General features: G+C 51.7%; 2 protein-coding genes across 6 annotated transcripts in view; one reads left to right on the top strand and one right to left on the bottom strand.

Annotated features, from left to right (window-relative positions):
- The window catches only part of PPP2R2B (protein phosphatase 2 regulatory subunit Bbeta), a 57,206-nt gene extending 42,303 nt beyond the window's left edge, over positions 1 to 14,903 (top strand). For both annotated transcript variants that reach the window (XM_065690877.1, XM_065690878.1), the window contains exons 4-9: positions 750 to 862; positions 8,188 to 8,365; positions 9,990 to 10,154; positions 13,248 to 13,417; positions 13,771 to 13,862; positions 14,559 to 14,903. In XM_065690877.1, the coding sequence (XP_065546949.1) occupies positions 750 to 862; positions 8,188 to 8,365; positions 9,990 to 10,154; positions 13,248 to 13,417; positions 13,771 to 13,862; positions 14,559 to 14,838 (998 nt within the window). In that variant the 3' untranslated portion in view covers positions 14,839 to 14,903. The remainder of the gene's footprint in view (positions 1 to 749; positions 863 to 8,187; positions 8,366 to 9,989; positions 10,155 to 13,247; positions 13,418 to 13,770; positions 13,863 to 14,558) is intronic.
- A 2,814-nt stretch (positions 14,904 to 17,717) lies between these two features.
- TCERG1 (transcription elongation regulator 1) overlaps positions 17,718 to 25,037 on the bottom strand; it is a 31,095-nt gene continuing 23,775 nt past the window's right edge. For all 4 annotated transcript variants that reach the window (XM_065690872.1, XM_065690873.1, XM_065690874.1 and 1 more), the window contains 6 exons: positions 22,996 to 23,160; positions 21,924 to 22,106; positions 21,255 to 21,434; positions 20,247 to 20,330; positions 19,902 to 20,002; positions 17,718 to 18,915 (listed from right to left, as the gene is read on the bottom strand). In XM_065690872.1, coding sequence (XP_065546944.1) covers positions 18,714 to 18,915; positions 19,902 to 20,002; positions 20,247 to 20,330; positions 21,255 to 21,434; positions 21,924 to 22,106; positions 22,996 to 23,160 — 915 coding nt within the window. In that variant the 3' untranslated portion in view covers positions 17,718 to 18,713. The remainder of the gene's footprint in view (positions 18,916 to 19,901; positions 20,003 to 20,246; positions 20,331 to 21,254; positions 21,435 to 21,923; positions 22,107 to 22,995; positions 23,161 to 25,037) is intronic.

Below are 25,037 nucleotides of genomic sequence, written 5' to 3'. Positions count from 1 at the left end.
GGCACCTAAAGATGGATGTGACTTGATTATTTCAGAGGAAAAGGAGGGGTCTAATTATCTTCCATAACCAACTTATTTTGTATTATAGGATTGACTCTATTGATCATTGTAATGAAATTCAAAGACTTATGAAACACACGGGGGGGGGGGGGAACATTGAAATGCAATGAATATTAATTATAGAGCATAATGTTCTGTTAATTGGGTTTTTAAATAGTTTTTTGATTAACAGGGATATTATCTCTCCATTTGGGGTGGTGTTTCATATGCTAGCAGGTTATAAAAATGATTCTTTTGGAAATGCTCCCATGTTATGCTGTTTTGCTTTGTTCTTACTGTTAAACTAACATTATACGCAGAACCCCCTGAAGTAAAGTGGGTTAATAAAAACAAAATTAATGGCACTCTATTGGAATTGCCATGGAAAGGAGAAAATGAAGATGGATCGCAGGGTTGTGTATGAAACCTGGTGGAAGTGATGATAAACTACTGCCGGAGCCCCTGCCAGGAGAGGGGAAGGAAAACACCATTACTCAGAGCAAACCCAGATGTTCTTTCCCCAGGGGCTGCGGCACAGGGTGGGTGGATGCTTCTCCATGCAGGCATCCACAGGGATGGCTGCAGGGTGTTCAGAGAGCAGGGGTCAGGGAGGGGGAGAAATAGGGCAGAATTCCACTGTTAGAAACCATCCTGAGTGTCCATGGGGTGTTAGTCTGCCGAGCTGTGACTGTTTCCTCTCCTGCCCACAGATAAGACTGTGAAGCTATGGAAAGTCAGTGAGCGGGACAAGAGACCGGAGGGATACAACCTCAAGGATGAGGACGGCCGTCTCCGAGACCCCTCCATGATCACCATGCTACGGGTGAGTTTGGGGACATCATGGCTGTGAAGGAGCCTTTTCTTCAGTGTCTTGGGTCAAACCAAGGTGAGGCCCTGGCACAGGTTGCCCAGAGAAGCTGTGGCTGCCCCATCCCTGGCAGTGCTCAAGGCCAGGTTGGACACAGGGGCTTGGAGCAAGCTGCTCCAGTGGAAGGGGTCCCTGCCCGTGGCAGGGGGTTGGAGCTGGAGGAGCTTAAGGGACCTTAAGGTCCCTTCCAGGGCAAACCAGGCTGTGATTCTGTGAAGTTGCTGGTGGTGTCACCTGTGTGCTGTGTCGCTGGTAATGCCATCCTGTGTGGCAGGTCAATGTCAGAGGGCAGGGGTTGCTCCCTGCTTCAGAGCTTTGTTTGGTGTGCGGGCACAGGAGTAGAGCTGCTGCTGGAGTGGTGCTGGCTCTGGGCAGTTGTGCCCCTGAGCGCCCCGTTTTGTGTCATGTCAGGTACTCCAGTGCCCAGTGCTGGTGCTGCTGCAGTGCCCTGCATGCCCTGCGCATCCCGGTGAGGAGACAGTTAACAGGCTCTCCCTGCTTAGTGCACTTAGAACTGCAACTTCTGCTTGGGGAGCATAAGTACCTTCTCTAAATGAGTTTTCCTCCCAGCCTAAGGAGATTAAAACCAGCTCCTGAATCAAATGTAAACACCCAGGGCTACGTTTTCCATTTACTGCAAGGGGGGATGGATGCACAGACCCCGTTAACGCAGCCGCTGCGGGGAGCCTGGCAGGGGGAGGCACTGGGGCATGGCAGCGCCTGTCTGCCCAGCAGCCCCCGGAGCTGACAGCTCCTGGCCAGCAGTGCCATTAAGTTTGCTCTTCCCTAGGAGAGCTGGTTATGAGCTCTGATTTGCATGGAGAGAGCCAGCTCCGGCCCGAAGCGGTGGAGCACTGCTAATCCCACCAGAGCTCAGGTGGGGTCCTGCACAGTAGGTGCAGGCAGGGGATGCAGGCAGCGGATGCAGGCACTGGGTGCAGGCAGCACTGGAGACCCCTGGTGCATGGCTCAAGCAGTGAGCTGCCCCTCTGCAAACAGGGAGGAGCCGTGCTCCCCTCTGCTTGGCAATAACCCCTTGAACCCATAGCCTAGAAGTGACAAGTGCGCAGGAATTTTGTGATGGCATTAATCAGCCCAGACCACCTTGTAATTTAATAACATCCTCTTAGAATTTGCATTTTGAGTGCTCAGGGGGTTTATATTTGTGTGTATATAAATGTTGCTACAATTACCCTCAGCTCACTTTTATGGCTGCCTGTTCCTTTGCAGATGAAACCTTTGAGAGCCCCAGACAGGCAGTTAATTCTCATCTCCGTACCGAGTTGCTCCTGGTGGCTGGCAGGCATTTTTCTTTACAGAGCAAGAAAACATTTCATTTCCTGTATGAATGTATCTGCTGTTATGCTTCAGGCAGCATTTCAGCCTGATACCCTGTTGCCTACACAGCCCATTGATGGACTTTGCTCATCATTGGGATGTCAGAGCTGGGGTTACCAACCCTCACAAGGCTGAGGGCCGGGTGGGTGCAGGAATGCTGAGCTGGTGGTGAGGCTTCCATCCCAGACCTGCCATTGGGAAGCAGCAGTTGGTTAATGGGAGCTCATGATGAGGGTGATGACACCTCAGAGGAGCGCAGGGGTGGCGTGGTTATGAAAGCAGGTAATCATCCTGCTCATCTTCACTGCTGCTTGGTGGTGTCAGCCGACTGCGTTTGACCGCATCCCGTTGCTTCAGCTGGTGACTGCAGGGCTGCAGCGGAGCCGAAAATCAGTGAAGGGGTTTGCAAGTGCTCGGCCTGAATCCCACCGTCGCCATCCATGGCAGCCGCTGCCCTGCAGAGGGGCAGGGTTCAGAGCTGCTGCCAGCAGGGCTGGGGCCATCCTGGGCAGTGTGGAGGGCACCCAGCCCGTCCCACTGGCACTGGAACATCCGAGCGCTGGACACTGCTTACTGGAGTCCCCTGTCTGCCTCATGTTGCAGCCTTTGGTTTGCTCTCAGTCCGTTTCCTGATGCTGGAGGAGCTGGGTGTGCTCCCTTGTGCCCTGAGATACGGTGCTGCGATTCCCCACGCTCCGGTGGGAACACGTGGCTCCTGCCTCATGGCAACGGGAAGAGGTAAAACACGGTGTAAGTGCTCAGCGTTTATGGTTGTTAGTATCTGCCTGCACAGCGCCTGCTGTCCCTGAGGACGGAGGATTGAGGAGTCTTCCACCAGCCCTGGTTTGATCTGAAGTTTTGATGATTTTACTTAGACAGATATTTACTTTGCTGTACCCGTTTTGCTGCAGCCTGGTGTATCTCTGACCTTTAATTGTCCTGTGATGCTCCTGCTTTGGAGTAAAGCTACGTCTATCCACAGTTTAATTTTCAACCACAGATGAGCAAAAAAAGGTGTTAAAACCGCCTTGCTGCAAGCATCTCTTACCCATTCGTCATCACTATTTTAATGTGCTTGATGAGCATTGTTCTCTGAGAAATTTCTAACCCACATAGAGCAGAAGGAATATTTAACTCTGCTCAGACTGTAAAGTAAGGCTTGTGCTGTCATTAGAAGAGCTCTGCTTACTTGGGTTGCCTCCAGTCTAATAGCTGCAGCCCTTAGGCCTCATTTAGCAGCCTCAGTGAGCTCTCGAGTGCCCCTTGGTCGGTGTACAGCCGTACCTCTGCCATGGGGTGTACGCAAGAAATAATGAACACAAATAATACCCAAGACTTAAAATCCTTCTAAATAGAGGATGTGCTTGTTTGGTCCCTCCCAGCAGGTCAGGCTGTGATGGAACACTGGGGTGCATCCTCCCCCATACCGACCCCATCACAGGGTGCTCAAGCCAGGCTGGGATTCCTTGTAGTCCATCACGTCTCCTTCTCCTGAGCTACGACCACAGCGGGAAGAGCAGCCGAGGCTGGCAGGGCTCAGGTCAGGGCTCTCGCTTCTCCCCTCTCTGTGCCAGGGAAACCCAGGGGACCCTGGACCCCATTTGGGAACAACTTTCCCAGCGCCGGGCAGCTGACCTCTGTCCCGAGCATTTTAAATGTGTGTAAGGAAGGCAGCACCCTGCAGACAGGCTGCAGTGCCCCCATCGAGCCCAGGACCAGCTGCTCTGGGCAGCAGGGCCCTGTCCCACCCGGCTGTGGAGGACCCAGGAGGTGACCATGGTGCAGGGGTGGGTTTCTGTGCTCTGCACTGACACCCCCCTGGGTGAGGAATGCCCCCCCCGGCCAAGTGCAACACGGGTGCCATGAGTGTCGGTGTGCCCGGTGCTTGGCGCCTGTGGCTGTCACAAAGCGAGCACTGGCTGAGAGCTGCCGCTTCACCCGGTCCCAAAATCCATCGGAAGTGTGGGTCTGGGTCTCCCATTTTGCCAAAGCACCGGGATTTCCTGGAGCAGTTTCCCGGGGAGGTTGTGCTGTGTGTCCACAGCATCCAATGCACACAGCGGGCAGCCCTGAGTGAGGCTGTGTGATGGGAAAGGGAAGTAGGATGCTCTGGAGAAGGAGGGTTGTGCTGCAGCATTTCAGTCCCGGCACAGAGATCTGTCTCTCTTTTCCCTGTATACATTCTCTGGAGCATTATCATTTAAATGACAAGGTAATGTGAAACATTTGGCTTCTTTGGGCTATAAAATGCACATGGCAGAACTAATCAATTTCAAATGATCATCATCAGATCATTGCCATGGAAATTAAAAACAAAGGGTTTTCCCAGTTCCATGAGCTGCTCACATTGCTCTGGAGCAGCTCAGGGTGCAACATTCGCCTTCCCTGTGCCCAGGCAGTGCAGTGCTGGGCTCAGCACATGCTGGGAGCTGTGGTGAGCAGCTTTGAGGTTCTTTTCTCATTTGTCTGTTTTTCCCAGGTCAAGAGCTGAATTCTTCCTTTTCTGGTGAAAACTCGTAATTCATCCTTGGAATAGCTGTAAACTCGCCTGGAAATGCTGGTGACCAGAATTGACCTTTCCAATATTTCCCTCCATCTCTTTTTGCACAGCAATTGCACTGCTGGTATCTGTGTCTAGACGTGCTGTAAAAACAATGTGCCAGCAGAATTATCCAGCGGCTTTGGATTGCTCTGAATGTGTGTTTGGGAACATGGCTCTGCTTCTGCAGGATTTTGCTGGGAAAGGTCATCCGCCTGGTGGGATTTTACTGACACGGGCTCTTTTTCAGAGGGAGAAATAAGTTAATACAGATCTGTTCAAGGGATCACAAGTTTGAGGGGTGTGCGGTGCTGATGAGATTGGCATAAAGGGGTCAGGATTTTGAACTTCAGGTAAGAAAAATGCTCTCTTTGTTCTCTGAGGCTCCCGCAAACTTGTGTTGGAATCGAGGGGCAGGTGGCGACAGCAGTGCTGGAGCGCAGGAGCTGAACCAGGACAAGTGCTCAGTTACAAACAGCAAAAAATCCTATCACGCTATGAAAGCACGCAGAGACCGGGAAATCTGGGGGGATCGAGGCTCTGTGTGGAAGGACACTTGCTCATCCCTGCATTGAAACCCCTTGTGAGCGGGCCCTGGTGTTGGGCTGTTTGTGGGGATGGCTCCAGCAGCTGGCCCATGGACAGACTCCAGGCTTAATCTTACTTCACTGTATGAAAAGGCTCAGTGACGGGCGACAGGAGCGGTGTTAGTGTGAGGCTTAGGGAGGGACATTTCTGGGGAAGAGATGAAACCAGAAGCTCTATCAGCTACATGGACTGGTAATGAGATAGCGGGTTTATCTTCCATGGGAAGGTCCTTTCCCCACGTCATGGGGAAGGTCCAATGAGACAAAATCCTGAAGAGCCTGAAACTGTCTGTCTGCCATGGAAATGGCATTTGCTGTGCATTTTGTCTGAAAACTATTCACGTGCAGGCAGCGCTGGTTGCAGATTGTGCCTTTTGTAGGTGAGAAACAGACACCGGGGAGCATGTCCAGAGGAGCTCGGCTGCTGGAGCAGGTGATGAACCTGGGTCTGTCGCTGAGCAGCCAGCTCTGCTCTCGGATTTGCCGGGAACCAGATGACATTTTCCTTCTTGCAGAACCAAGGATGGGGTTAATCTGGGCTCCGGCTGTGGCTAATCCCACTTGGACAAATCCTGCTGCTCGCCGGGGCTGCGGAGCCAGCATCTGCTGGGGCTGGTGCCTCACGCCAGCAAGGGCAGCTTGCCCTGCTGTAAGTGCGGGAGGAGGAAGGAAAGCTCTGCCCTGAGCACTGGTTCACAGCATCGTGAGGTCGCAGGGGAATCGGTACTGCCAGTCCCGCTGAACAGAGCAGGTACCTGCAGAGGTGCAGAGCCTGGGCGCTTTTGCCTTGATGCGTGTGTTGGGTTGCATTCGCTGCGGGGCTGTGCTGGGGTGACCGGTCACTGTCTGAGCCCGGTAATGGGCAGCTCAGACCCAGCACATGCTGGACTGTGCCTGTGAGAGGTGAGCACACGGCTGGGAGCTGAGGCCTCATCCTTTTCCCTGTGTATTGACTTGAGGTTTTCCTGAGGAGCACCAAACCTCTGCATCCCTTCACACCACATCCATCACAGCACTGGGAGCGAGAAGGAGCTCTGCTATGAGAAGCTTTCCCCACCCCGGGGAGCAGGGAGCATTTGGTGACAGTCAGCATGACAGGCAATGAAAGGGGAAAGCTGATGGGAGCAGGGAGCAAAGCAGAGAAGCAGCAGCAGTTACTGATGTGGTGCTAACAGCACCGTGGTCCTCCGCTTGGCAGCACTGGTGGTAGGGAAGGGCGAGGGCACCCTGGATCCTCCACTCCACCACCACCCAGGAGATGGATCTTACAGCTCAAGGCAGGATTAGTACCTAACTGAGGAAAGGGGAAGCCTTGGCCAGACAGGGAGAGAGGAATCGAGTGTCATGTGCACTTTGGATGAGTGGGACCAGCTCTTTTGAAGGGGTTGCCTGCTAAAAGACAGGGAGAAAAATGAAGACATATTTTGTTTTAAATGAGAAATGACTGACATCCTCCCCCCCGCCCCGAAAACGAGAAGTAATTTAATTTATTAGTGGTTTATTTTATTTGGCAGCCTTTCTATGTACTTGATGCGGTTTGTTACACTGAATTACCCTTTAATAATGGGTGTATGTAATACCAGAGCCTGCCCTGCAGGCTGGCTCCGTAATTGAAGGAGGGATGCACTGCGGAGCTCTGTGCTGTTGAGGATTGCCATGGCAATGCCAGTGGGAGCCGCGTGGCTGGGGCAGGGAATCCTGCTGGAAGGTGCTGGTGCCCACGCTGCTGTGTCTCAGTCCCGGCTGCCCCTGGCGCGGTGCAGTGCGGTGCGGTGCGGTGCAGTGAGGTGCTGGGCTCCTGCCTTCGCTGCACTTGGTTTTGTGCGGGCACGGCCCGGTGTAACCGTGAGCTCTTTCCCTTCGCACTGTGCCGTGGCTGTGCCGCTCTGACCGCAGCAGCTCCGTCCCCAGCGGCTGAGCGGAGTCCGTCAGCGCAAACGCTGCATCATTGCCTGTGTCAGCCCGGGTTAGCAGGCGGGCTCGTCACATCAAGCTCCGGCTCCGCGCTGCAGCCCCTGTGCTCTGGTGTCGCTGGCGCTGGCTGTCACAGTCCCAGCGCGCAGATAATACACACGGTAATGAAGTAGCTTGAGGGAAGAGCTTCCTGCCGAGCGGGAGCACTGACTGACACCGCCGGGAGCACTCAGCGGCCTCCAGAGCGCCCTGTCTGAAGCTATTACTTGCACCGCGCCTCGCGTTCCCTGTTCTTACAGCACCTCTCAATCCCCTGTTTACAAGAGTTATGCTTATTAATCTGAAGGCAAACACGTATCGCTCTCTTTCTGGTCTCCCCATCTGTCCCTGCCCCCCTGCGTTCCTTTCCCCGTCTCTTCTCATCTCTCACCTCCTTCACTTTGCTGTGAAGCAAATGCAAAGAAAGTTCACAGCAAACTGTGCTGCCCTGGCTCTCTCAAGACGTACGAGGCTGTTAGAAATGCCTCTGGCAGGAATTTCACTGGTTAACAGTGACAAAACAAGGCAGAAGTGGGTTTGGGTTTGTTTCTCCCAAAGAAGGAGCAGTCGCTGCAGCACAGACCTGAGCCTGGTTTACGGGGCCCTTGCTGCGACCAAGCCGTACTGGTGCTTCTCTCAAAGGCGAAAGGTTTTGTGTCTGCTTGTCCTGCTCATGCCTGCACACAGCTGCTGGCTTTCCTCGGTGAGGGCATGAACAGAGGCAGGGGGATGGAGAGCAGGCAGCAGGCGCTTGCGGGCCCCCACTGTGGTGGAGCCGGTGCCCGCCCGTGCCGGGTGCTGGCACAGGTCCGGTGGGCAGCGGGACCCGTCCCTGGGTGCTGATGCTCTGCCTCCCGTCACAGGTACCGGTGCTCCGGCCCATGGACCTGATGGTGGAGGCCACCCCCCGACGGGTGTTTGCCAACGCGCACACCTACCACATCAACTCCATCTCCGTCAACAGCGACTACGAGACCTACATGTCAGCGGATGACCTGAGGATAAACCTGTGGAACTTTGAAATCACAAATCAAAGTTTTAGTATCCTTTGGTGCGTGACCCCGCAGCTCCCACAGCCCGGCCAAGAGCGGGAGTGCGGGAGGTGCCTCGGCTGGTGAGCGGGTGTAGGAGCCCTGGGAGCCCGGATACGCGCACGTGTCAGTGGGAGAACGATGGGGTCCCGTCCTTGCACCCCGGTCGCGGTTCCTTGTGCAGCATCACCCTCTGGCAGGCTCCCAGGGGTCAGAGTACAAACCAGTGCTGTTCACCGTGCATCTGACTGCAGAGCATCTGAAACCCCTGTCTCCGGGTATCACCTCCAAGGCCCCTCCCTCTCATCTCTGCTGGGCTGAGCTGTGCCGCCGGCAGGACATGGGTCACACCGAGCTGAGCCGCTGCCTGCCCATGCAGGGCTCATCTGGCGTCCTCGGCGCGCTGCCTGCAGCCTGGTGACACAGCTCTGAATTCTGCTGTGGGGCGGGCGGGAGCAGCATCTGCCCGTGATGGAGCAGACAGATGCCTTGGGGAAGATGGAGGGAGCCAATATTAATTGTGCAGTCTCTGCTATACCCTGCAGCGAGGTGACGGGCTGCCAGTCACTGCTGTAGGAGCGAGGCCCTGCCAGTCACCCTTGTAACAGCCACGTCAGAAATAACAGCAACAGGGCGCTTATCATGGGTGATATTTATAGTGTTTCCCACTGAGAAGTCCCCAAGGGGCATGGGGCACATTCAGGCACATGAGAGGGCTTCAGCAGTCAGAGGCGCGTGGCTGTTGGTACGGCCAAGCGGGGCTGCAGCGTGCCTGTGTTTTGGGGAAGAACGTGAGGAGCACTGAATTTGGGTGAAATCTCAGGGAGTTTGGCCAAGGAGCGATCAGAGGGGGCGGGCGCTGTCCTGCGGAGCCGTGCCCTGGCTCAGGCCTGGCTTGAGCTGGGACCCAGGTTCTGCTGCTGATCCGCAGCGCAGCCGGGCTGAGACCGCTCAGAGGCTGTGCCCTGGGGCTGCTGGAAATGCCCCCCCCGGGGCAGAAATCCGTTCTTTGTCTGTTAATTCCTGTCCTGCCGGGAACAGCAGGTTCTTAATTTGCTTCCCAGGGGGTCAGGAAAGCTGCTGTTTCTTTCTCCCCCTTTTTGCAGTGGGTAAATCGCCCCATGCTGGGTGTTTGGATTGCACTATACAACCTGAAGCTGCTTCCACTGGTGACTGCTTGTGGGTGCCAGGCCGGGGTGGATCCTTGTCATCCATCCCCTGCAGCAATGGGATGCTCTGCGGGGCTGTGGAGGTCCTTGTGGCACCATCCGCAGGGCCAGCTCAGTTGGCCACCCGGTGCTTCACCAAGCCTGAGCGCGAGGAACGTTTTGGAAGCGACACGTCCCCGGCAGCACCCCTGGGCTGTGGCAGTTCCTGTTGGTCGTTGTGCTCCGGGTTTTGGCTTTGTGTTCCTGCAGTAGGAGATGTTTGCTCTGGCTCAGGGTGAATCGGCAGAGTCGGGCCTTGGCTGTACAGAGGGTACATGGTCCCTGCTTGAACAGCAGTGTGGTGGAGGTGGGCTTTGCCCTGCGCTGGTGCGGGCTGGGGCCCGACGCTGCTGCTGCTCTCCCGGGAGGGTGCTCAGGGACCTGCGGGGTCTGCGCTGCAGGGGGCTCCTTGACTCCCCCTGCCAGACATCGTGGACATCAAACCAGCCAACATGGAAGAGCTGACGGAGGTGATCACAGCTGCTGAGTTCCACCCGCACCACTGCAACACCTTCGTCTACAGCAGCAGCAAAGGCACCATCCGGCTGTGTGACATGCGCACCTCCGCGCTCTGCGACCGCCACGCCAAGTGTGAGTGCAGCCCCAGCGCGGGGCGGAGGGACGGGGTCCCCTTCACATTCACAGAGCCCAGAAAAGGGGAGCACGGACCCCGCAGCCTCACCCCGTTCTCCCCGTGTCCTGTTCCCGGCTGTGGATGATGCCGCAGGGGTCAGGATGTGCAGAAAACCCCCCTCAACATTGGGAGTGAGCTGGGCAGCGGGGAGCTGGTCCTTGTTCCTCCCAGGCGGATGCAATGACTGAGCTGCTGCCGTGGAGCAAGGTTCCTGCTCAGCCTCTGCGTGTCCAGAGGTTGGTGCTGGGAATCCTCCTCCTGTCAGAGCCTGCTCAGTGAAACACCGGCACAAACACCCACAGCAGCTACGGGTGAGCCGGTCAATACCTGCTGCTGTTCTTTGGGCCGTGGCGGTTCCTGTGCTGAGCGCAGTGCTGTCAGTCAGAAAGAGTTTGGTGTCTGCCTTAAAAGCAGTGAAACGCGGCAGGAACAAGTGCTGCTGTGCTGTGTGATTGCGCAGCCAAAGCCCTGTGCCTCCTGTGTGACTGCACAGCCGAACTCCTGAGTCTCCTGTTCTGGTTTGGGTTTTCCCCAGAAAATAGCCAGTGTCCTGTGGGAAATCGAGGAGATTCCAGTACTCAAAGTGTGATCACTTTAGGGGAACAGGATACACAACACGGGTGCAACTTCCTGGAGCCCCATGCTCATAACCTACCCCCGGAGAGCCCTGAGGTGTGCTTCAGACGTGGGTTTCCTATGGCTGATAGGGAATTACACAGCTGCTATTGCTTCTGGGCTTCTGAGCTGCGCCCGTGGTCTGAGACCTGCTTTAACCCGAGGTGCAGCGGATGGAGGAGAAGCATCGCTGGTGGGAGATGGGAAATACCGATGGCAGCTTTCCCAAACCCTGAGCAAAGAACCGAGTCTGTTCCTGCCTTTCCCAGCTGGGTCTCGCAGCCCGGCAGTGGCAGCCCCCAGGCGAGGACCAGAACACGATCACAGAGCAAACAGAATCCATTTCCCTGATGCTCCAGTGGCAGAGCCCCCCTGCTCTTCCCTTTGTCTGGTGCTGCTGCGTCCCGCACACGGCGCCCAGCGGCGCATCCCGCTCCCTTTGACCTCTCCTGTGACATCTCCTTATTGATTTCCCTCCATCCCTCGGAAGCCCCAGCCCCAGACAATTGCAGCATTGCGGATGCGCGAGTGGAAATTGAGACAGTTCATCAAAGTTCAGCGTGAAAAGCAGCGCTGCCTTTGGAGGCGAACCCTCCGGTGGAGACATTTGATAGCTGTCGGTGTTTAATAAGAATGCAGACGCTGTCTCTGCACGCCCCAGCCGTGTTAATTCCCACGGATGCAGCCCATTGCTTGGGCACAGCTCGTCCTGACTTGCTTCTCGTGTTCCGTTTTGTTTGCCCATTTCAGTGGAGGCTCCTGCGATCTGTGATGTGAGTTCCCTCCAGCCTCAGAGCTGGCCTCGCAGGCAGCATCAGCTTCCACGTGCCCAAAGAAACACACGCCTTGGCTGAAGCACCGAGGGAAGCCAAAGGGCAGGTCGGGATTCCTGGAGCTGGTAACGGGGCCAGAATCACAGTTACTGCAGTTATTTCCCCATAGCAAAAGGCTTTCCCCTTTTTCCTTATGGAGCTTTAAGGAGGGATTGCACCAAACTCCTGGAACCAAAGGCTCAAGTTTCCCAAAGAGGGACCTTTCCCTTCTGTCTGCTCACTGCTGACTGTGTTACAGCAACCCTGCCATTTATCCTCTGCTGGAAAGAGTTTCAGCTTCTGTCCAAAGCACACAAAGCTGCTTTGATGACGTAGCCGGCAGCTCACAGGCTTTACTCTCCCGTATTGCAGACGTATCCCTAAGACAAGTGCCCCCCTTGTATCTGCGGGTTTTGCTTCCCAGTATCAGAGCCCCAGTATGGGGGGCAAGGACAAGGGTGCAGGGAAAATCCTACTTTCCTAACAACTTCCTCTTGCCCCTGCACTATAACCTGAACACCTCTTGCCTTGACATAAGCTCAGGCGTGCATCCGTGATGGAAGCGATGCAGCCATTAGAGCAAGCCTCAGGAATCCAGCAGACCTGGTGTGAGCAAACCTGTGATGGTTGCAGCGAAGACACGTCCCAGCACTCACACACTCTCCGCAGACTGCCTCAGATCTTTATTTCCTCTTGTTGATGTCACTTTTCTTATTTAAAAGACCCGATGTGTCATCAGATTTCCTGCTGGGGATTAAAGGCCCTGGAGCTGGGTCCTGCTGTGGGCGATGCCATTTCTGATTTGTAGAGATCATTGATACTGGCACTTCAGGCATGTTTTCTGCTGTACGCAGAGGTTCAGGTGTTGGGTACCACAGGGCTCAGCAAGAGGATGCTCACAGTGCCAGGTGCGCTGTGCAGGACACGCTGCCTTCGGAGCCACCAGCCCTGCTCTGGACATGGGGGGTCAGATCCAGTGGCCAAGGGGGATGAGCGTTGGACACACGGGGCTGGCAGCGGGATTTGCATCCAGTAAAGGAGCGAAGCGGTGCGAGCATCCTGCAGTGCTGCTGTGGGGAGCTGCGGAAGTGCAAGAGGAGCTGGACAGATGTCCCCGCATCACAGCATCTCTCTTGATGCAGCCCTGCGACAGCTTTCTAAAACCATCCTTGCCCAGCTGATGTTACTCTGAAATCAAATTTATAAATACATTTAATTTGGAACTTCATCGGTCTCCCTCAAACTGTTCAAACTGATTTACTTGAAGACTGATCAAATTAAATCTGTGGGTTGCAGGGGCTATAAAATATTTACATTGACTTTCAGTTACACTGCACATTGATTTCCAGAGAGCAGCAGTGGTGTGCAAGGCTCTAAATCTTCTGGGCTTCTGTGGTGCTGTTGATAGATTGGTCTCTGATGATCCCTTTCTCTTATTGCACACATTAAAAACAAGGCAGCATCAATTGTGCCAAGTCCTTAAAATGCGGGTGTTTGTCCATATCAGCCTAGATCAGACCCAGAGGTGGGAGCGTTGCCCCGCTGCTGCGAGTGCCTCTGCTCGGGCTGGGGCAGGAGCTCCTGCCCCGGCTGATGCTGGTGCTGTCCTTCCCTCTTCGGCAGTTTTTGAAGAGCCCGAGGACCCAAGTAACCGGTCGTTCTTTTCCGAGATCATCTCCTCAATCTCCGACGTCAAGTTCAGCCACAGCGGGAGGTACATCATGACCCGGGACTATCTCACCGTCAAGGTGTGGGACCTCAACATGGAGAACCGGCCCATCGAGACCTACCAGGTGAGTGCGGAGAGCCGGTAACCCGCCGTGCTCCTGCCCACGCCGCGCTCCAGGGCTGGTGCAGACCTGATGGGTGGGAGCATCGTGCCGTGAAATCACAGAAAGCCAAGGAAGAGCTGTTAAATGTGGGCTTGTGTGGCTGCGTGAGGTGAAACCACGTCCCGGGGGTGAGGGTGAGGACGGGGAGCTCAGGTGCTCGCAGGTGCTGGGGGAGAGCATCGGTCCCTGCTGCCCTCTGCATGGTGACATCCCTTCTGCCACCAAAGCCACATGTGGAGCGGGGCTGGTGCTGCAGTGGGAGGGTGGCCATGCTCAAGAGCATGTGGGGGCCTCACATCGTGTCCCCCCGGCAGGTCCATGACTACCTGCGGAGCAAGCTGTGCTCGCTCTATGAGAACGACTGCATCTTCGACAAGTTCGAGTGCGTCTGGAACGGCTCTGACAGGTCAGTGTGAGCGGCTCCGTCCGTGCCTGGCCCGGGGGGAGCACAGCCGGGGCTGCCTGCAGGCTCCCCCGCGCCCTTCCCTGCCCTCTGGCTGGCTCCGTGGAGTTTTCCTGTGGATACAGCGGGATCCCTGCACCCAGGTGCTCCAGGGGTGTCTGCCTGGGTCCTGGCTCTCCCCTGGGTGGGTTCTGTTCCTGTCTCCAGTTCACCCACTGGAGGATATTGATGCATTCGGCTTCAGATTGCCGAACCGAGGGGGTGACGACTGTCCACACACGTAAATCACAGCAAACCAGAGCAGGCAGTGTGCAAAACCACCTGGCCTGGCAGGGCTGATGTGTATTTCTTATTCTCAACCATTGGGGTGAGTTAAGGGACACAAATGGGCCTGGAGCCTGATTTCCAATCTCATTATGCCTCTGGATACTTAGGCTGCCTCTAATCATGAGGCAGTTTCACTCTAAAAAGGCGTGAAAATGATTTGGTTCAGGTCGGCTGAATCCTTGCCATAAAGACTGATCCCTGTACACGCTGTTGTCCCGGGAGGAGGTGCCTCCCCTGTGCACCTTCCCTGGGTTAAGGAGCTAAGGAGGACGTGGGGATGTGGCTCCAGTGGCGGAGCTGAACCTTCTGGCGCAGCCGGGTGTTGGCTGGGCTGGGAGCACACCGTGACCCATCCTCCCTCCGTACTCACAGCGTCATCATGACCGGCTCCTACAACAACTTCTTCCGCATGTTCGACCGCAACACCAAGCGGGACGTGACGCTGGAGGCCTCACGGGAGAACAGCAAACCCCGCGCCATCCTCAAGCCCCGCAAGGTCTGTGTTGGGGGCAAGCGGAGGAAGGATGAGATCAGCGTGGACAGCCTGGACTTCAGCAAAAAGATCCTGCACACAGCCTGGCACCCCACCGAGAACATCATCGCCGTGGCAGCCACCAATAACCTGTACATATTCCAGGACAAGGTTAATTAGGAGGACAAGTTGCTCTCTAGGAGTCTCATGTATGAACACGAGTAAACACAAGATTTCAAACGGTTCTTTTCTTTCTTTCCTGTTTTTTCCCCTTTTCCTTCCTGTTCTTTGTTCAGTTGCTGCTCTGCAGGTCCTGGTCATGCACAGGGCTCCCCAGCACACACCGGGCCTCTCCATTCACACACTGAGAGCCAAGATGTAGCGTGGGGTGGACGGGGTGGGTGGCCGCAGCCCTCGGTGATGGACGAGCTTGGTGGCCTGGGACGAGGAGGGGAGGGGGACACGCGGTGTCCCCATGGGCAGTTACAGCCCTCCCTCTCTACAACTGCGTTAACCTGCTCCTGGAGCACCCCAGGGCCGCGCTGCAGCCAGGCCCGGAGCCCCTCTGCCCGTTCTCACCTTTCCCTTCTGTCGGTGTTGTTTTGTTTGTCCCAGCAGAGACAGCAACACCAAACGTACAGCGGGAAGCTCCTGTTAGCAAGGGACAGGCGCGGGGAGGTGATGCGCTGCAGCCTCCCCCCGCCCCACGGCAACGCTCCTGAGGTTTTGGCTCTGTAGATACTGTGGTGCCTTTTCTGGTATATGAATACCTTTATAAACGATGCTTCCAAACTGCACTGACTGCAAACCAAACCGAACCTGGGCTTTTCTTCTGCATTTCTTGTCTCTTGCTTTGGTCACTCCCACCTGTTCATTGTAAGCTCCTGCATGTTCTGACTCTTCTCTCTCTTTTTCCCTTTCTTTTTAAATTTATTTATTTATTTATTCAATTTTTTTAAAAGATAAAATATAAGTTGCTAATTTATGACCTTTTAAAAAGGAGTCCAACCATATATTGCTGTTAGCACCTGACTGCTTCCCAGAGAGGCTGGCTGTGGGCCTGAGTTATAATAACCATAATAATGATAACAATAAAACCAGTATCTCCTCCACTCTGCATGGCAAGGCTGCCCCGTTCACGGCACAGGTTGTTTGGGTCCCTCTTTTACTTGAGCAAACACCTGTTCAATACAAAGAGCTACAGAATCCTCAGTCAATCCGAGAACTGCTCCTGCAGCAAAGAGCAAATGAACAAAGGCAATGATAAAGTTTAACACTGTCACTTCAGCAGTGGCCCCGAAGGGGTGACCCCGCGGCGGCAGCTCCACCAGCACCCATGACCCTGCAGGGTCCGATGCTGGGACAGAGCAAGGATTCACCCCGACCAGGGACACCAGCTGCTGCTTCCTCCAGGAGCACGGGGACCACGTGGGAGCTGTAGACAGTGGGGACCCCCATCCCCTAGGATGGAGCCTCGGAGCGCTGACCCACTGGGACACCCTGCATCAGGGAGAGCCACCGTCCTGCAGTGCTCACAAGGGAAAGGGGAAGCGCAGCGGCTCGTGTGCTCATTCCAAGCCAAGGCTTTCGGGAGTAACTGGGTTTTTTTTAAAAATGAAATGGAAAAAACAAAATAGTAAGAGCAAATGAACTGTTTTTTTAAAAAAAAAAAGTCTTTGGTTCCTGTAAGAAAGCCTGCACTCTGGTGCCAGAAGTAAAGTTGTCCCAAACGTGTCTTTTGTCCGGCTCCTTGTGCCTCTCGCGTGTGGGTGACAGTAGCTCTGGGCACCCAGACGGTGTCTGACGGTCCCTGGGCAGAGGGTGCTGCCAGGTCTGAGCTGATGGGGGCGGCTGCTGTCCTTTCCAACATTGTCTTCTGGCCAGCGCAGCCTCTGGCAGGAAAGCAGAAGTGATGGGTACCTGAGGGGCTCAGAGATGCCATAACCAGGCTGGTCAGTGAGCCCCATGTGGCCGGTGAACAGTCCCAGACTGTGGCACTTGAGCTGGCCCATGATGTTCATGTGCAGAAAGGTGCCCAGCTGCAATCCCCAGCGCAGGGAGCAGCATTATCACATCCCAGAGCTTAGCCCCATAGCCCGCCTCTGGGCAGTCACAAGGGCTGTTGCTCTTGTCCTGTAGAAAACAAAACTGCTGGACCCTTGTGGCCAGTGACAGTGCCTGGGAGAGAGTTGGGCTGCGCCAAAACACCACTGGGCTGCGATAGGAAAGATGTCAGCATCCCCTACACCCAACCTCCTCTGGGAGGAGGATCCCACGGACTTCCCCTGCTCTGGGGCACAGGGTGCTCTGCCTGAGGTGCTGCAGGGCAGGGGACCAGCTCACCCATGTTTTGCATCACCAGTATGCTCCCCAGCAGCACTGCTGTGACTGCTGCAGCAGCACCCCAGGGGCCCGGTACACCAGGTGTAATTGGTTTAGGCACAGAAGCAGCACATAAATAAATGTTAACGAACATCTGGTTGCCATAAACAAGGCAAATTAAAATTAATAGCAATCTTATTCATTTAATGAACAAGTTAACCATATTTTAAAGGAGCCATAAAAAATGCATGGCTTCCCGCTAAGCTGAAGGAAACGAAACCCATTCCCCGGCAGAGGGTGTGGGAGGAGGGATGCATGCCCTGAATGGATTATGTTCTTACTGCAAACCCCCCAGCTCAGGTGTCAGCAGTACAAGCCCCTCCTAAGCAACCTTCTGTGCTGGGGCTCAGGCTGCAGGACCCAGTGGCTGGCCACCAAAACAGGAACTGCAGAAAAACTATACCGATTTCCCATGGAAGGATCAATCCCTCCCCGGCCCCCAGCTCAGAAGCAGGGATCCACGTCAAGTACTGAGCAAATCAAAGGAAATACTTTGTCACTCCAGCCCCACCATCTCCTATTTAAGCAAAAGACTCCAGATCTAAGCTGGAACATAGTTCTGCTGGCACCACTGCCCGCATGCTGACCTGCCTGCTGCTGCTGAAGCTCCATCCAGTGTTCTGCAGTAACACAGGCTCCATTCTGCGAAAGACAGCCAAGAATATGGGCGATACGACTTCAGTTGTTTGCTTTACTCATAAATTCACAAGTCCAACAAAATCCAACAAAAATTGGTATTAGGCCTGTACAATCCATATATAAAAAGGGTTGGTTTATTGTAGTTCAAATACATAAACTGAACAATCCCAACATTTCAAAATTAAGCTTTAGAAACACAAGTTTAACATTCAAAACAGGAGTATAGTTTACAAGAATTGCCCAGAGGGAATCCACAGTCTAATCCAGAAGTATGTAAAGATCGCTTTATCGTAAATAAAAATGGGTTTGTACAACCGTCCTGTTCTGCTCCGGTAACCACTACTACGGACCAAGTGTTTCCAACTTGGAGTAAAAATTATCAGACAAATCTTCACTTGGGCAGAGCAACCTGATTTTGCTTCTAATTTATGGACAGGATAAGGAAAAAAGCAGACCTGTGAACAGATTTGATTTAGGGTCTCGGTCCTAATTCTCCTCTCTCAGTTCTAACTCTGGCTTGAATGGATTTAGTTCCATTTACAGGGGTCAAAGCAAGCAGAGAATTGGAACCTGGGTTTCCTGAAGACGCTCTTCAGTGGTGGGTAATTTAAGCTATCAGACAGCATTGCACCACCTCAGCAGAGACCATAGGTAACCACGAGGAAGCTGGTGGCACACACATAGTGCAAGCTCAAACCACAAGTGTGATCATCCTTAAGACCCACGCATATGACACTGGTGAGAATGCCTCCAGCTTCAGACATGGCTCTGCTCTGAGAGCTGGTTAACAGACACAGCCACACATTCAGACTTTTGTCAGTCATGCCCCAAAGAAACTCATAAATACCTTTAATGTGGGGTTTTGTCATTGGTTCCCCCCCCAGACCATTTCATGTTCACAAATGCTGCTTCTTCCTCTGCTCCTCAGATGGTTTTGCAATATTTTCACGGTAATGTATATGTCTAAACGTGACAGATGGCTCATGCAAGCTTTTTGATTTAACAGATACCCTTGGCTTGAGAGTATTTTGTAGCTATTTTGTTGTTCGTCTCGTAGGCTCTGAGGCCGTGGGTGGTGGAGGGGGGCCTCGACGGTCCAGGTCATCGACATAGGACACAATGAGCTTGCGCCTCTCCTCCGGCACGCAGTCAAGCACCAGGTATCGCTTGTCGTTCTGCAGAATCTTCTCAACATCTTTCAGATGCTGATCTGACTCCTGGATCAACTTTTTGGATCTGAAAGCAAGTGTAAGAGTTACCACCCCAGAGTGGCTGGGACCTGCAAAGCCCAGGAGCCTGTCCTGCACCTGGCGGCAGCTGCATTGAGCTGCCCTCACCAAGGGGAAGCACAGAGGAAAGGCAAAGCTGGGAAAGGCTGCAGGGACCTGGGCATCTTCTCAGCTAGAAAGATGCTGCTTTAGGTCAGGACTAGGCACATCAACAGTACTCTAGGCACAGGAAAAGAAAAGTCACCTACATTTGTGCTATGTTAATTAAGCACCATGGAAGGCTCGTGTCTTGCTGCAATGGCCTTGTACAGCACTGCTCGAACTATGCAAATGCTAAAACCTAGAGGGGACAAAAAACCCCAAACATAGAATCACAGAATGGTTTGGGTTGGAAGTGACCTTAAAGCTCATCCAGTTCCAACCCCTGCCACAGGCAGGAACACCTTCCACTAGAGCAGCTTGCTCCAAGCCCCTATGTCCAACCTGGCCTTGAGATTTAAATCCAGCATCTAAATGAGGCAAACAATTAGAATTTGGATGTCGAAGTCTCAGCCACAGGCCAGCTGAACTGGTGAGCTATGTCCACAGCAGCAGCTCAGAGCACTGTCACTGAGCCCCACCTGAAGTCAAGACTCCTAGACACTACAAGTGCTGACCACCAAGGAGCCACGTAGTTCATCAGGATCCAAAGAACTTAATCTCACTTCTCCTGTTAAAGTGTTTCATGTGTTTCGTATCAGAAACTTCTTTTGGTCCGTACCCAAGATTCTGTATCAGCCTCAACATGCCCTGAAACGGAGCGAAGAAGTCAACCTCTCTGAAGCTGTACCCGCTTGGAAGGGACACCCTTTTTAGTTTGACAGGTTATAAAAGCTGTAAAACTGCCAACTTAGACATAAGTTATACTAAGAAAAGAACGAGACATGAGTTTGTTGCCAGTTATAAGGAAAAGCAGAGAAAAGACCTGCCCTTTGCTGACGTTAGGCCACGCACCTGTAGGTTATGAATTTGGTCTCTTTCAGTAGCGTTCGGAAGTCGGCTTTGGCAGTAATGTATTTGTCTCTAATGTATTCCTCAAACTCCCTTTGCTTTTTCTGAAAGAAAACAGATAAGCTTAAGACACTGAATGCAGATTAAGTGCTTCGTCCACCTTAGCACACTGACCGTAAGCAATAATCACACTTAATTATATTTGTCCTCATCTTTAGCACTTTAAAAAGTGTTACTAAAACAATACTACTTCTGCTCCCATCAAGCAGGAACCAGCTCAGCAGCGACCGACTCCCATTCCCTGTGTCCTGACCAACACTGGAAGCAACAGCAAGGCAAACCACTCACCCTGTCACTTGAAGAAAATTTAATGCACCTTGGATCTTCTTTAATGATTTTTTTCACTTCCTTCCATGTTGATGTTAAAGTTATCTTTCAAAATAAGCAAAACAATGGTTAAATGAAAAGAAAATCAGATTCTAAGAATATGGAATGGAAATATTATTACACCTGAAGCTTTTAAATATCTCCCAAGCCCACTGACAAAGTTGTTGCTGTATTTTTACATGTTGGGTTTTGATTACTTAGACTACTACATTCTTATTTTTAATTAGTTGGTTTTATATATTTAGGTTTTTTGAGATGGCATTTTCAGATCCTCACAAATATAATTTACCTTCCTGTCTTTTTCTAGTACATATTTATGTATAGGAATCTGTTGCTAAAAATCACCTTCAGAAAACTTGCCTGAGTTACATATCTGTCATCCTATTCTACCTAAAAATCTGCCTAATGTTTTCACTAATGTGTTAAAGAATAAGGTAAAAACATATGGGTTAAAAGAGAGCTGACTGAAGCTGGCACCTAACTGAAAAAAAGCAAGACTCACTAAACCCCCACAACACACAGGATAGGTGAGAGATTTCCACAGCGTCACACAGAACAAAAGTGCAGGTTCTAACTACAGCAGAAGAACATCAACACAGACAAACTTAGTAATAAGCATCAGTATATAATCTTAAGACAAACACACTGTGGGTATCTGAAAGAGCAAAGTGCCGCAGAGCAAAGAGTATCAAAAAACTCAATGTTGAAGAAACGTAACATCCTGCAGGAGATACAAAGATCACTGATTAGAAGTTTAAACGTAACTGAATTGTATGTTAAACCAAAGTAACACTCAAGATAAACAGCAAAGGAAACAACGCAGATTTTGTTATGAAGAAAAGATAGTGGGGAAGGAAAGGGGCCCTGGAAATAAAATCAAACAGGTCAGACTGCGTGATGGAAAACCAGAGAAGGATGAATCCCAATGGGCTGGCAGAGACTGGAAGTTTGACTATGAACAGTTCTTACTGCTGAGGTTTCATCCAGAAGTTGCCTAAAGTGTTCCCTCTTCTTTTTGGTAAGTGCTTCAATGTGTTCATTAAAGAGTTTCTCTTTCTCTTCCCTTTCTAGCAAGGACCCAGATTCCCACCGATGGTCTTTGCGTAGAGTCCGTCGGGTGTCAGACCAGGACACATCTGAAGAACGCACCTGAGCCAAAAGATGATGTTTTTCTTAAAACCATTTTTTCTACAGTACACTGATATTTTTTATCTACTACTTCCTTCTTCATACAGCAGAGAAATCCCAACACAAAGGTGCTATGTTTGGAGCATGAAGAGAGATAATGCAAAAGCCAGGGGACTATTCCTAGTGCTCAACAATTATCTAATTTTCCAAAAGACTTATCAAAGCTTACAGCAGCATGACTGAAAATCTGCCATCACCCCGAGGCTCTAGGGAAACCCAGCAGGAACACCACCATCCACTCGCTCCCAGGCAGGATACAGGAACCCTAAGCACAGAGCTTTCTCTTCCAACCAGGGCAAAACTCCCAGCAGTGAGTGGAGGGCAGTGGGGAGGAGCCAACAGGATTCTATCTCTATACAAACTGAACTGCAATTGCCCCAAAGCTTTACACAGCACAACACCTAGAAACAGGAGGCCGCGAGGGGCTGACAGCACCGGCCAGTGTCTCACCATGTCGGAGAGAAGCGCTTTGAAGTTCTGAATAGCTTCTTCCCGTTTGTGCTGCTCCCGCTCACGATCGATTTCCTTGGTTTGCTCCGAGCGAGCTTTCTGCACCTCCCTTTCTCGCTCTCGCAAACTGGCCTCGATGCGAGCTTGTCTTTCCAGCTCCTTCTCTTTCTCAGAGTCTAAATTCTGAAATGGAACAACAGATTTCTCTCAATAAAAGCAACATGGCACCTTGCGTATTTTTAGTGGGCAGGGAAGTAAATTAAAGGGTCATCAATTAAAGGCATCTTGGAATGAAATACCTGAAAGTGATTTCAGATCCATGGTTTACAGAGTTGTGCTGCACTATGGGGTTTAGATGGGGAAGAGAAGTTCGATCATGACACTGACCACATAACAACTACTCTCAGGACTGTGCTGTTTGTGTGCAGTGACAAATGTGAGGGCAGGGGGAGACTGGTGTCACTATTTGTCAGCCCAGTTTTACATTCTCAACCATTAACTGCCTGGAAGAGAAAGGCAGGAATACTGGATTAAGGAAGAATCACCAGTGAAGGAACTTTGTATGAACCATCTATATCCCTGAAGGAAGCTCAGCTGATACAAAAATCACAGTAAAGGAAACTCTGCCCATCTGGTAGGAAGTGATGAACGTGGCGTGTCCCTGCACGTCAGGGGCACTGGAAGTAGATGATCTTTAAAGTCTCTTCAACCTCTAACCATTCTGTGATTCTACAGTGTCTGCATTTTCCAAAGTTCTACATCCATCTTTACAACCAGTGGCTTTACAGGAGTCAGCCTTTCTTGATCTGCTGGATAAAACCTTCCACACCATGCGTGTGAATGCACGCATGCATACACCTACCCTGAGCCTCTGTAGCAGCACCCCCAGGAAGGGCACTTTTGAGTCTCAAGCTGTCATTCTGGGCTAGTACAAATAACTGTGGTATAGAATTCTTTTTGGTATGGAACTGAAGCACACATTAGTCTATCTTCTAGCTAGTTACTTCACACGTTAACAGCGAGGGGACCAGCAGAGCAGCCAAAGCTCTGCTCCCGGATGCCCCATGCGTACCTTGGCTATTTTTTCGATGTACTGCTTGAACAGGTCCTCCCGCTGCGAGGAGCTATCCACCGCTTTGTAACGGGGGTCAGTCTCTACTTTGTCCTTCACTTTGCTCCAGCGAGACTGACTGTCCAGGTGGTGATTAGCCAGCAGCTCAAAGAAGTCCATTTTGATCTGTTTGACAGAGGGAAACATAAAGACGATACTTGAGAAAGACATTTTGATTCCCAACAGTTTGCTCTTATGAAAAAAGGAGCTAACTTACCTCCAGCTGAGGGAAGCACATTAATATTACACACAATTTACAGAAATCGCTAGACCTCTGAATTTAGATATAACTACATCTAAAATTCACTTCCCCTTGGGAAAATTTTGCTAAAGTAGATATATTAAGATCATCTGTTACATCTAACATGAATTATATTCTTTAAAGTATGAGCCACCAATACATATTTTATTATTTTACTCCAATTTAAGCTTTTTTGAGCTTTTTTATATATATTGAAGTAACAAGTTACTGATTCTCCATTATAGCATTTTGTACATTGATACTCCAGAAGCTCTGCAGTTTTAAACAGGGCTCTAGACAAATCAAGTATTTATGGGTTCATCCTCCAAGTGCACAATGAACAGAGGCAGATACTTGGATCTACTGATAAAGAGGTAAAAGATCCATCTTAGGATGGATCTAGCCAATAAAGAATTACCCACATATGGTAATTAAGTAAATTACATTTAAGATGGACATGCACATAGATATAATAGTTTAAGGAAATGTTTTAGTCTATTTTTTTCAATTGGAAATGGTGTGTCAGCATTCTGCCCATAACAGCAGCCATCACAAAGGGCTGGCAGAACAGTGGTTTTTAATCTCAAGGCAACTAGGGACATGTTTGCATCCAAACTCCCAGAACCAGCAGCTGCAAGAACAATGACGGTGCCTTAATTACATCTCTCTTTTCTGGGATGGAGGATCTCCCTGGTCCTGCTGCACTTTAGGTCCCAGGTATTTCCTCCTTTTTATTTCCAGCACTTTAAGCCTCAGAAGCTTGGTGTGGCATTTAAGCCTCCACCTCTCTGAAGCTGAGGGGCAAGGGGCTGGCTTGCTTCCCTCACCAGGAGCCAGGGAATGGCTCTGGGGGCTCCCCAGGCATGGTGCAGGACGCTGCCTTCGCAGCACCCCAAACCCTGCCAGTTACTAAACAAACCTGGTTTTATGGCACACAAATAAAACCCAAAGACCTAGGAGAAGGGCTGGCCATTCACTTTCTGCTACTTATGTCCCCTCCTCATCCCTTTAAATAAAGTAAGCCAGCAGCAGTTGAGTTGCAGAACACTTGTTCCTAGGGGAGCAGGCAAGCAGACTCTGGCTTGCCAGAGAAGTGCCATGCTCCCATTCTCCAGAAACTGTTTAGTTACAGCGTGAGAATGAGCTGGAGATCAGAACCAGCATTCTGCAGCCTTGCCCACTGAAAATTTTAGTTCTTCAATATGAACATAAAAGGCTTTATAGGCTTTTTTCTTTACTATCTCAACAGAGAGATGAAGATAGTAAGCAGAGATCAGAAAGCAACTGGTTAGTGTCAGCGGGAAGTGGCTCTACATCTACAGCACCATCACCTTTTTCTTTAAGAAGCTGAACCAAAATGCAAACTGTTTATTCATTGAAAAGTTAAGAATGTTGTTTCAAAACATCTTAAAACATGCATGCAGTACCAAAAGTATGAAGCCTTCTAAGCCATGGCATTCGAAATACTTGTTAAGAGTCAAACAGTTCCCAGATGTTACTACAGAATTCTGTAAGGTAAGGGTATCCCAATGTTTCTGCTTATCTATATATTCAAGGGGAGAAGAGCTGCACACCCACCACGCTGCTGGAAGCCCTGTGGCACCGGCTGCACCACAAACCAGACCCACCACACCACCACATTCTATGCGGAGATGCTCTGGCACCGCCATACGGAGGAGCACGCAGAGCACCGGCTGCCTCACCAGCACCCTCAAGCATGGAAATCAGGAGGGCATGGCCAATTCACTCCTGAGCAAAATGA

The sequence above is a fragment of the Lathamus discolor genome, chromosome 10 (genome assembly GCF_037157495.1).
Source record: "Lathamus discolor isolate bLatDis1 chromosome 10, bLatDis1.hap1, whole genome shotgun sequence".
Classification (NCBI taxonomy): domain Eukaryota; kingdom Metazoa; phylum Chordata; class Aves; order Psittaciformes; family Psittacidae; genus Lathamus; species Lathamus discolor.
This window is presented reverse-complemented; position numbering and strand designations above follow the sequence as displayed.